Consider the following 12,541-nt stretch of genomic DNA (forward strand, 5'->3'; position numbering starts at 1 on the left):
AATGAAAACCATTTATCATGTGTTGAGGTACTCAATGTCAATTCGAACCAGCAATAGTTTGAGCATCTAAATGAAATTCTGACAAACTTGAGGGGTAAGTCCATGTATTAACCAAAAAGCATAAACTGAACAATCATGTCGCGTTGATTCAATGAAGAGTTTTCCTTATGAATTGCAATGGCAAAAGATTGCTATGTTGCAATCATTCAGATCTCAGTTACGTCCATTTGTTTTTTAGGTCTGAATCTTAATCATTCGGATCTAAGCCATTAAGTGCATTTTTATTTTATTTTATGTTACAACTACTTTGTGGGTCTAAATAGATCTGAATGAATAATATCTATAACAAAGTCTTAATATCATTAAGATGTATATTCAAAATTTTGTATAAATATTTCACCGATTTCATCCATTCACCGCTACTGTCATCGCACGCCATTATCAACTACCACCACCCACCATCATTCGCCAAAACCGCCTTGTCAATCTCTACAATCAGTTGCCAGCCTGTCACCACCACTAGCCATCATTATAATCAATCACCATTACCAGAACAACCATCCATAACTACCATCAAGCATCACTATATCGCATACCATTGTCAACATACACCGCTGCCATTGGCTATCATTATCACTCATCATAACTATCAGCTGGCACCACCAACCACCACCATCAACCACTATTGTCAACCATCATCTCCACTAAGTAATAATCACACAACCACCGTTAGCATAAACCATTCCCAATAGGCCTCACAACTACCACCGCTAGCCATCACCACTACCAGCGGTCAAAATTTCTTAAAGAATATTTCGTTGATATAATATAAGATTAATTTCGTGTTTTATTGAATTTTATATTTACTAATTTTTAAATAAAGACAACTTTTCATATTCAAATATGTATTCAGATTCAGATATCTAAATCTTGATGCATATCTTAATATTTAGATGTGCATTCAGATGCAGACGTCTTAATCTTAATAAACACAAATGAGTTCTAAGTAAATACTGATGAGTCTAAAACTAAGAGGACAAATAAGCATTAACTCCCTCATGTGCTTATACAACCATCTAAGTTATTCCATTATAGCTTTCAAGACCAAACAAAAGTCATAAAAGGTAGGAAATTAATCATAATTCAAGACCACACAAAACTCATAAAAGGTAGGAAGTTAATCATAATGCAAGTTACAAGAGATCAAAACTTGACCAATTAACCATAAATGGAATTACAAGGGATCAAAAGTTGAAATGACATGATAAGTGCACATAGATAATAGAATCATACTTCAAATATCATGTGAAGATCAATAGTCTTACATGAGTAGTTCTGTAGTACATTCTCCCCTAGCACTTACGAGTGCCACATCTACAATGCTTTCTCTTCGTATTGCCATTTGTATCTTTAAACATCACCAATTTGGTAATTGTAGTGATAAGCAAGCTCCTCTAATGGAGCAATACTCTTGGTGAGCATATAAATTCAGTGACATTTTGAGCATATAGATTCAGTGAGCAGCTACGGTTGATAAACAAGAGGCTTTGCTTTAATAATAGAGCCTTTTGTGTTGAATGGAATGTCGCCTCCGTTCCTAGAAGCACAAGAGCATTGCTCGGACTCCGAGCATCCACTTATGCAACTGCAACCTGGAGGCCTAGATATATAATACCAATTTGGATAATGCATATTGGTAATGTAAGTGAATGGCAGGAGTCTCTCATCATCTATTGCATTGACAACGGGGATTGGTATCTTCTCCTTTCCTTGCGAGATATCATACTCAACAACAAACTCCGATTGCAGAATTGATTTTATTGCCTTGTTTACGTTTTGACGAAAATGATTTACCTTTGCCTAAATTTGCTGGCTATTACTCTAGTTCACGAGTAACTTTTGGTTGGCAAAGATTTCTTTTCAATTCAAACTTGAAAACATATTTTCCAGTTGAACCTCTTTCTTGCCAACACTCTGTCACGGTGTAAAGCCCATCGTAAATGTATCTTTTATCACTCTTTTCACTATTCACGCTTTGTCGACTAGAAATAACCCTCACCGGATATCCCAAGTCCATGGAGTTCTTCAAGGCAAGATTACCCTTTTCAAGCTTCTGATCTTCCACTCTCGCATTAACAAAAGCTTTTGGATTCCCACCTTCACCTACATAAATGAGTGTTTGAGAAGATATGGCCTCGTTCTCGTACCGACTAGAATCAACGATGCTAGTTGCAACATCTCTCCCGTTAATATTCGCATAATCGATACCCTTAATAAATTGGTGATGTAGTCCGATCATAACAAGTTCTGCCCTGAATCGGAATTGATCCCCAATTTCAACTCCAAGAACATGTCCAAAGCTCCTCCCACAATTTACCCACTTATCTTTCAAACACATTGCTGCCTTTATATGGATTCTTTTAGATTGTCCTTCAAGTTTCTCTGCTTTATCTTCTCGGACAAGTTTAGTGTTGGGTTTAAATGATAGATTGAATGGGAAATGGAGGGAAAAGAAGTGGAGGGAAAATGAGTTGTCCCTCTTGCTTTATGAAATGAGCATTTGTCCCTCATAGGTAGTGGAAAGAAAAGTTCTCCTACTTAAAAGTAGAAGTACTCCTTCTTGTTGCTAAAGGGTTAAGAAGAGGGTCGCCCCTTGCGCCGTCGTCGTCGCTCGGCTTCGGCTTCGGCTTCGGTGTGATTGATTGATAATCTTTTTGGACCAAATTTTATTTATTTTTAATTACTTAATTAATATTTATTTATTTATTTAATTAATAAACTTATCCGATCCTACCCGTTAGTAACCCAGACCCGCGACCCGGTTCTTTCCCGTTTTTATTTAAATTTCCCACCGTTTTTAAAGTGACTGTTATGAAGGGTTGCAAACCTTCAGAAACAGTACTTCCATGGCTATAAACTCGTTTGATTCCTCAGAACTTTCCTCACGAATTTTTCTGAACTACAACATTTCTTCTCCTTCTGCACAAACAAATTCCAGTGTACTTTACTGCTGTTGAGTGGTTCGCTGACACCGTTGTTTTAGGTACCGATACACCGGTGAATAAGATCGTTCTATCCTGGGAGGATATATTCCATTAACCTCGGGTACTTGAGGGGAATAATTTCCTTAAGGACACACTGTGCATTCAGTGGGCTCGATTTTTATTCTTAAATATTTTCCAGTTTCTGTTTTCGTTTTCTACTGGTTTTTCCAGAATCTGTCCAGTTTCTATTTTCCTGTTTTCAGAAATTATTTGTTACTGTTTCAACGTTTTTGCAATACAGATAATAATAATCTTAAGGAAATTATTTTGTTTTTTATATATTAATCTGTATTCTGTTTTGGAGACTAAAACCTGTGTGGTTTTCTACTCCGTATGAAATTTCGTATTCTGACTTGAAGACATAAAAACTTCGTTGGAATATTAAAGTTCATACTTGTACAACGATTTGAAGAACATAAAAACTTCATTGTTGCTGTTGTAAAAAGTTTGTTATTATGAATATTAACACAATTTGTCTATCTTGACAGTGAAAAGAAATGGCAACTGAAAGCGCTACTACTTCTGCGACTGTTGCGGCAACAAGCCGAACTGTTGTGCCACCGGCAGAAAAACCGGGGAAATTTTCTGGAGCCAATTTCAAAGGATGGCAGCAAAGGGTGTTCTTTTGGCTTACCACTCTTGGTATGCAGAAGTTCACCAACGAAGACCCTCCTGTGCCTGCTGCAGATATGCCAGCCAATGAAAAAATTATGATTGCTGAGGCATGGAAACATGCGGATTTTCTATGCAAGGGCTACATCCTAAGTGCTTTGGAGGATGATTTGTACAATGTCTACAGTGCTATGAAAACTTCTAAAGAATTTTGGGATGCACTTGAGAAGAAGTATAAGACTGAAGACGCATGCTTGAAAACAAATTGTGGTTGCCAAGTTTCTAGACTATAAAATGATAGACAGCAGAACCGTTGGAACCCAAGTTCAAGAGCTTCAACTTATTTTTCATGACCTTATCGCTGAAGGCATGGTAGTTAACGAAGAATTTCAAGTGGCTGCAATGATTGAAAAGTTGCCTCCTTCGTGGAGAGATTTCAAAAATTATCTAAAGCACAAGCGCAAGGAAATGAAGTTGGAAGATCTTGTGATTCGTCTCAAGATAACAAAACAGCTGAAAAGAAGTCGCGTGGAAATTCAACGATTATGGGAGCGAACATCGTTGAAGAAGCTGCTCCAAAGAATAAGAAAAAGAAGAAACCTTTTGGAAAGAGTAAGGAGCAGAACAAGAAAAAATTCAAGGGAAATTGCTACAATTGTGGGAAAGCCTGCCACAAAGCCCCCGATTGTCGTCTCCCGAAAAAGGACAAAGGAAAGGGACAAGCCAATATGGTGGAGAAGAATGATGACATGGATGATCTGTGTGCAATGCTATCGGAGTGCAATTTGGTTGGAAATCTAAAGGAGTGGTGGCTTGATTCTGGTGCCACTCGACATGTTTGCGCTGTAAAAGAAGCATTTGCAACCTATGCTCCTGCTGGACCCGAAGAGGAACTGTTTATGGGAAATACTGCAACAGCCAAGGTTGAAGGATATGGGAAGATACTTCTGAAGATGACTTCCGGCAAGGTGCTGACTCTCAACAATGTTCTGCACGTTCCAACAATTAGGAAGAATTTAGTTTCAGCCGGACTACTCGTCAAAAACGGGTTTAAGTGCGTGCTGGTTAGTGAGAAAATTGTAATAAGTAAGAATGATATGTTCATAGGAAAGGGCTACCTCACCGAGGGCCTTTTCAAACTCAATGTAATGGTTGTTGACAGTATTAATAAGAATTCAGCTTCGTCTTACTTATTGGAGTCAAATGATTTATGGCATGTTCGTTTAGGACATGTCAATTACAAAACCTTGCGAAAATTAATTAATTTAGAAGTATTGCCTAAATTCGAGTGTAATAAATCAAAATGTGAAATCTGTGTTGAATCTAAGTTTGTTAAACATCCATATAAGTCTATTTATAGGAGTTCAAATCCTTTAGACTTAATCCACACAGATATATGTGATATGAAGTCAATACCATCTCGCGGTGGGAAAAAGTATTTTATAACTTTTATTGACGATTGTACTCGATATTGTTATGTGTATTTGCTTAATAGTAAGGATGAAGCAATTGATGCATTTAAGCAATACAAAAACGAAGTGGAAAACCAATTGAATAAAAAGATAAAAATGATTAGAAGTGATAGGGGTGGAGAATACGAATCTCCTTTTGCAGAGATATGTTTATAATATGGGATTATTCATCAAACTATTGCCCCCTACACACCACAATCAAATGGAATTGCGGAAAGAAAAAACCGAACATTAAAGGAAAATGATGAATGCTTTACTAATAAGTTCCGATTTACCGCAGAGCTTGTGGGGGGAAGCTATCCTTACAGCTAACTGAATACTCAACAGGGTTCCCCACAGCAAAACACAATCTATTCCATATGAACTATGGAAAGGAAGAAAACCCAACTTGAAATATTTCAAAGTGTGGGGCTGTTTAGCAAAGGTCCAAGTTCCTTTGCCCAAAAGGGTAAAAATCGGACCAAAAACTGTGGATTGTGTTTTTATTGGCTATGCTACAAACAACAAAGCTTGTCGGTTTTTGGTTCACAGATCGGACAATCCCGAAATTCATGCTAATACGATAATTGAATCAGATAATGCTGAATTCTTTGAAAACATTTATCCGTATAAAACTGAATGTGAGTCGTCAAGTGAAAGATCTAAACGACCGCGGGAAGAACCAAAGGAAAGTATACCAAGTGAAGAGGATCCAAGGCGTAGAAAACGTCAAAGGACATCTACTTCCTTTGGACCAGATTTTGTGACATTTTTGCTTGAAAATGAGCCTCAAACATTTAAAGCAGCGATGTCATCTTCTGATTCAGCATTTTGGAAAGAGGCAGTCAATAGTGAGATTGAATCAATTTTGAACAATCATACATGGGAATTGGTTGATCTTCCTCCTGGAAATAAACCTTTAGGATCAAAATGGATTTTCAAAAGAAAAATGAAAGCTGATGGCACTATTGACAAATATAAGGCAAGACTTGTGGTCAAAGGTTATAGACAAAGAGAAGGCCTTGATTACTTTGACACATACTCGCCGGTAACAAGAATAACATCTATTCGGGTGTTAGTGGCACTGGCGGCCGTATATGGTCTTGAAATCCATCAAATGGATGTCAAGACAGCTTTCTTAAATGGAGAATTGGAGGAAGAAATTTACATGGAACAACCTGAGGGTTTTGTGGTTCCTGGTAAAAAAAGGAAAGTGTGCAAACTTGTTAAGTCACTTTATGGACTTAAACAAGCACCCAAACAATGGCATGCGAAATTTGACCAAACAATGTTGGCAAATGGATTTAAGATTAATGAGTGTGACAAATGTGTTTACATTAAAAATACTCCAAATCATGAAGTCATTGTTTGTTTATATGTTGATGACATGTTGATAATGAGTAGAGATATTGCCGATGTAAATGCTATGAAGCGTATGCTCGCTAGCAAATTTGACATGAAAGACTTAGGGGTTGCTGATTTGATCTTAGGATTCATAAAACTCCACAAGGTCTAGCATTATCACAGTCACATTATATTGAAAAGGTACTTGACAAGTTCAAGTATTTAAACTTCAATGTTGCAAAGACTCCAATTGATGTAAGTTTTGCACTTCAAAAGAATGAAGGTGAAAGTGACTCACAATTGGACTATGCACGAGTTTTGGGAAGTTTGATGTATATTATGAATTGTACACGACCAGATATAGCATGTGCTATTAGCAAGCTGAGTCGATTCACGAGTAATCCTAATCAAACTCATTGGATGGCAATGAAACGAGTCTTGGGATATTTGAAACACACCCAAAACTATGCTTTGCATTATAATAAATATCCCACAGTAATTGAGGGATATAGTGATGCAAACTGGATCACCGGATCATCTGAAGTTAAATCCACAAGTGGATATGTTTTCATCGTTGGTGGAGGAGCAGTTTCTTGGAAATCATCCAAACAGACGTGCATCGCCCGTTCCACAATGGAATCTGAATTTATAGCTTTAGATAAGGCCGGTGAAGAAGCTGAATGGCTCCAGAATTTCTTAGAAGATATTCCATTCTGGCCCAAACCTCTGGGACCTATATGCATACATTGTGATAGTCAAGCAGCAATAGGTAGGGCAGGGAGCGTTATGTACAACGAAAAATCTCGTCATATACGACGGAGACATAATACCGTGAGACAACTACTCTCTAGTGGAATTATCACTATTGACTATGTAAAGTCTAGAGATAACGTATCAGATCCACTTACAAAAGGCCTAACTAGAGAGGCGGTTGAAAGATCATCTAAGGGAATGGGTTTAAGGCTTAGGACAAGTCATCATGGCGGTAACTCTACCTAACAGACTGGAGATCCCAAGAGCTAGGTTCAAGGAGATCAAACAAAGTTGTGACTGACAGTTCGGCATTGTCAAATAACTCAATCCATTCTCGTGATGAAGACAATGTTCAGGAACAAGGATAAAACATTAAGGATTTTTAACGAGTTAATAAAGCTTAAGTTTTTTAATGGTTTCTAGGTTTGGCAGGTTTGACCAAATAGTGTATCTACGCGATAACACGTTTAGGAATCACCTATGTGAGTGTGAAGTGTAAGCCACTTCAAAGAGGATGATTGTAAAAAGCCCATTCTCTATACACTCATGAAACCAAGAGGTGTTCATGGCTGAAACGAACACAATCGTAAGAACCATAGACGGTAAAGGATTGATTGTGTGACATGTGGTTGTCTAGGTATACGCCAAAGCTCGACGGTTCAAAGATATCAAATCTACCGATTGACCGAGTATATCCGACATATGTTCACTACGAAAAGTTCAAAGGGAAACCTACTTATCCAGATGCAATTAATCCTTGCTTGTAAATTACACACTTGTCCGTGCATTCCTTTATCTTATAGTCATTCCCTATTCATGTGGGGGATTGTTGGGTTTAAATGATAGATTGAATGGGAAATTAAGGGAAAAGAAGTGGAGGGAAAATGAATTGTCCCTCTTACTTTATGAAATGAGCATTTGTCCCTCATATGTAGTGGAAAGAAAAGTTCTCCTACTTAAAAGTAGAAGTACTCCTTCTTGTTGCTAAAGGGTTAAGAAGAGGGTCTCCCCTCGCGCCGTCGTCGTCGCTCGGCTCGGCTTCGGCTTCGGATTTGGTGTGATTGATTGATAATCTTTTTGGACCAAATTTTATTTATTTTTAATTACTTAATTAATAATTATTTATTTAATTAATTAATAAACTTATCCGATCCTACCCGTTAGTAACCCGGACCCGCGACCCGGTTCTTTCCCGTTTTTATTTAAATTTCCCACCGTTTTTAAAGTGACTGTTCTGAAGGGTTGCAAACCTTCAGAAACAGTACTTCCATGGCTATAAACTCGTTTGATTCCTCAGAATTTTCCTCACGAATTTTTCTGAACTACAACATTTCTTCTCCTTCTGCCCAAACAAATTCCAGTGTACTTTACTGCTGTTGAGTGGTTCGCTGACACCGTTGTTTTAGGTACCGATACACCAGTGAATAAGATCGTTCTATCCTGAGAGGATATATTCCATTAACCTCGGGTACTTGAGGGGAATAATTTCCTTAAGGACACACTGTGCATTCAGTGGGCTCGATTTTTATTCTTAAATATTTTCCAGTTTCTGTTTTCGTTTTCTACTTGTTTTTCCAGAATCTGTCCAGTTTCTGTTTTCCTGTTTTCAAAAATTATTTGTTACTGTTTCAACGTTTTTGCAATACAGATAATAACATTTAGTATACAGGTCATTGAAAAGTTTGAAAGTCTCTCTAACTTCTTTCACTTTCTGAATATATTCGGATTCAATTAACAATCCATGACCAGAAACAACGGGCAATTCTGATCCATTTTCAATTAGCCCACCGTTCATAAACCAATCACATCTATTTCCTGTATAAATTGTTGGCTTTTTGGGGACCTTCAAGCTGTGATTGGCATTTTTAGTACGCCCACCGTTGGTAAACCAATCACATCTACTTCCTCTATAAATTGATGGCTTCTTGGGGACCTTCAACCTATGATTAACTAAGACTTCATGTTGTTGAGTAGATCCATCATGCATAAGGTTCTTCTCTTTCATCTTCAAAGCTTTATTTCCTTTAGTAGATTGACATGAGGTTCTCAAATGGCTTGAATCACCTACCTCTTTTGCAACCAAATTATCCCTTTTAGCCTGCCTAGGAATTGGTGGCAAATCAATTTGGATATCTTTTTCCTTACTTGGTGCAGAAACACTTAAAGGCTTAGCTGACTCAATCACATTTTTAGCAACTTCAGAACAACTTTTGATCTCAACACAAGCAGAGCATTGGGTACCACTTCCATTTTTCATTTGAGGGCCACATTTCTCAAGAAAATTCCTCGTATTATCGACTTTTACACGCTTTGTCTCAGAGTCAGCATAACGTTGAATTCTGCTTCCATTCCCTTGACGAACAAATGGACCGCAATTTTTAGGAAAATAGCGGATAGCATCAACTTTTACGCGCTTAAATGGGGTGTGAGATCTCTTCCCTAGCATCTTGGAGGGACTTTTTTCCGCTAAAACAGACATCTAAAAATTTATAAAATTAGGCACAAACTTAAAAAACCTACCTGAAAACCAGTTTTACTGATGACAGTATAAATAGCAAACATTACAACAAAACATATACATTACATGATAATTAACAACTAACAAGAGAAGGCATTATTAATGTTGGAATCAAACAAACAAAAAAGTTACAGTAAAGGAAAAAAGAAAAATGAGACAAAAATTAGAAGAATACTGCATAACAACAAGCAAGAAAGAAGAGTAAAGAAACTCAACGTTATGATATTGAAAAAGAAACCTGAATTGCAGAGCAGAGTTCTGAAAAACCTTTGAAAATGGCATTTCTTTAATTTGGATTTGGGAGGGAAATTAGTGCTTTAAAAAAGAGGCGAAATAGAAGCATTTACTAACTGAGGGACTGTTGCAGCAAAGTTTTGAAATTATAGATTCTCTACCGTTTGGTCAAAGATTCCCAAAGTTTTTTGAAAAATATGATTTGGGGGGAATTTTGAATTAAAGTTGAAATTTTGTTTGACCTAGGATTTTAAAGAAACAAGAAACATAATTTATAACCATAAGTTGTAAAAATTATCAAGAATATTCAGTTGTACTAAACAAATATATTTGCTAATCACAAATTATATCAAACCTTCATTGATGACGTTCATTATCATTATCATTATCACAAACAATACATACAGATAAGTGTGGCACAAAATTATCATTTTTATACTGAAGTAGATAATACATTATCCTAAAACTAATAACGCGATGTTTTTATAACCACAATTAATAACACAATTTTTAGCTATTACAATTCGTTCATTTATAGAGTAGACGTGCGTTTAATAAGGGAAAGGGGAAGATAGGGATTAGTTGCAGTGATAAATAGATGTGGGACTCTTTTTCTTTTATAAAATACAAAAATTTGGGGAAAGTTTTAAACTTTTAAAATAGACCAACAGTTATATGTTGGTCCAAAGCAAATTTTGGAATTTGAAGATTTTGCTTTCAAAATCTCCCAATATTTTATGGCCAAACAAATATTTGAAAAAATTCTATTAAAATCTAAGACAAGATCTAAATATCCTCATATTTCACATAAAATAAAAATTGTCAGTTCGCAAAAGATATAAATGGAAAATAATAAAGGGGAGAGAGTGAAAGTTGATCTAAACTTTGTGAAATAACTTATACTTATTCTCTATCAATAGTTTGGGTTACTTATATCATTATCATTGTTAAAATGGGTTGGAATTATCCTTATTGACAAAGGCAAAAGCTTTCTAACACATGAATAGGTCAAATTTACCCAAAAGGTCAATAGTTTGCCCCTAAACTTTGAAGAACGGGGTTAATATCTTAGCACCGACAACATCATTTCCTTAAGGCGCATATCCTCCAACCAGGTCTCTATCCGCAAACTCAAATTAATCACCTTCAAGCCTCAAATCAATTCAAAATAGTACTCACACAATGATCAATTACACCATCAAATTCAATTTTTTTCTTTTATAAAATACAAAAATTTGGGAAAAGTTTTAAAATTTTAAAATAGACTAACAGCTATATCTTGGCCAAAAGGAGGTCTGAAGCAAATTTTGGAATTTGAAGATTTGATTTTCAAATCTACCAAGATTTTATAGCCAAACAAATATTGAAAAAATGCTTCCAAAATCTAAGACATGATCTAGATATCCTCATATTTCACATAAAATGAAAATTGTCAGTTCGCAAAAAATAGAAATGAAAAAGTAATAAAGGGGAGAGAGTCAAATTTAATCTAAACTTAGTGAAATGATTTGGATCTATTCTCTATTAATAGTTGGGGTTACTTCTATCATTATCATTGTTAAAATGGGTTGGAATTATCCTTATTGACAAAGGCAAAAGCTTTCTAACACATGAATTGGTCAAATTTACCCAATAGGTCAATAGTTTTGCCCCTAAACTTTGAAGAACAGGGTTACTGTTTTAGCACCGACAACATCATTTCCTTAAGGCGCAAATCCTCCAACTAGGTCACTATCCATAAACTCAAATTAATCACCTTCAAGCCTCAAATCAGCTCAAAATAGTACTCAAACAATGATTAATTACACCATCAAAATCAATCTCCACCAATGCAAGAGTTTCAAATCAGCCTTTTAATGCCAAAACAAACCCAAGTACGGAGAATTCGACTCCTAAATTATGCAGGGCAGTATAACAGCGATCAAGGCGGGGGTTATATTGGTTGAGGTTCGACAATCTTCTCGAAAGCGTAAAATGGTGAGTGGAGAAAGTGATAAAGATGAAGGTATGAGAAGATGGTTCTAATGTGGTGGTTGTTGTGAGAAATTTTTGTAAATGGCATGAGAGTGAGAAGTTGTAATAGAATAATGGTAGTCTTCAAATTTGATTTTTTAGAGCAAATAGAGTCAAACGGTGATCGATTTAGAAGAATAAGGAGATGGTGATTGTGAAAAGGAACAATATTATTCTTTTTTCCTTGTAGAATAGATCCTCATATCCAAAAATGTATGTAGTTAGTCTTAAGTATTGTATTTCTCATCAAACAACGATAACCGAGAATTAAAACTAAGCTACCGCATAGTATAAATTTACAAATTGGCACAGACACATAAGGGTGTGTGAAGGGGAAATTTGGGTTAAATAGGAGTAGGGTGTCAATGAGCAGGTCGGGTCAAAATTTAGACATGTCAAAATAGGTAAAATAAATAAATACTTGTATTGAGAGGGGTGGATTTAGCTAAAATCGGTCATAGCCCAACCCGTCCAGCTCTAATCAAATTTTGATTGCTTTGTGATAGAACCTATGAATCCACCAAATCAATCCAAGGGACCTGGTCCCTATACTGTTTTCACAGATATATACT

The 12,541-nt window shown here is 36.2% G+C and overlaps 2 protein-coding genes across 2 annotated transcripts; both read right to left on the minus strand.

Annotated features, from left to right (window-relative positions):
• Positions 1–1,398: 1,398 nt before the first annotated feature.
• Positions 1,399–2,644, minus strand: LOC132610498 (YDG domain-containing protein At5g47160-like). Its single transcript, XM_060324812.1, has one exon. The coding sequence runs from the start codon at positions 2,396–2,398 to the stop codon at positions 1,877–1,879; it is 522 nt and encodes a 173-aa protein (XP_060180795.1). The 5' UTR covers positions 2,399–2,644; the 3' UTR covers positions 1,399–1,876.
• Positions 2,645–8,801: 6,157 nt separating this feature from the next.
• LOC132610497 (uncharacterized) lies at positions 8,802–10,043 on the minus strand. The gene has a single exon (XM_060324810.1). The coding sequence runs from the start codon at positions 9,681–9,683 to the stop codon at positions 8,811–8,813; it is 873 nt and encodes a 290-aa protein (XP_060180793.1). The 5' UTR covers positions 9,684–10,043; the 3' UTR covers positions 8,802–8,810.
• Positions 10,044–12,541: the final 2,498 nt, after the last annotated feature.

This window comes from Lycium barbarum, chromosome 9 (assembly GCF_019175385.1).
Source record: "Lycium barbarum isolate Lr01 chromosome 9, ASM1917538v2, whole genome shotgun sequence".
NCBI lineage: Eukaryota > Viridiplantae > Streptophyta > Magnoliopsida > Solanales > Solanaceae > Lycium > Lycium barbarum.

Coding starts and splice junctions, on each gene's coding strand:
- LOC132610498 (XM_060324812.1), bottom strand. CDS start 2,398: ATGTGTTTGAAAGATAAGTGGGTAAATTGTGGGAGGAGCTTTGGACAT.
- LOC132610497 (XM_060324810.1), bottom strand. CDS start 9,683: ATGTCTGTTTTAGCGGAAAAAAGTCCCTCCAAGATGCTAGGGAAGAGA.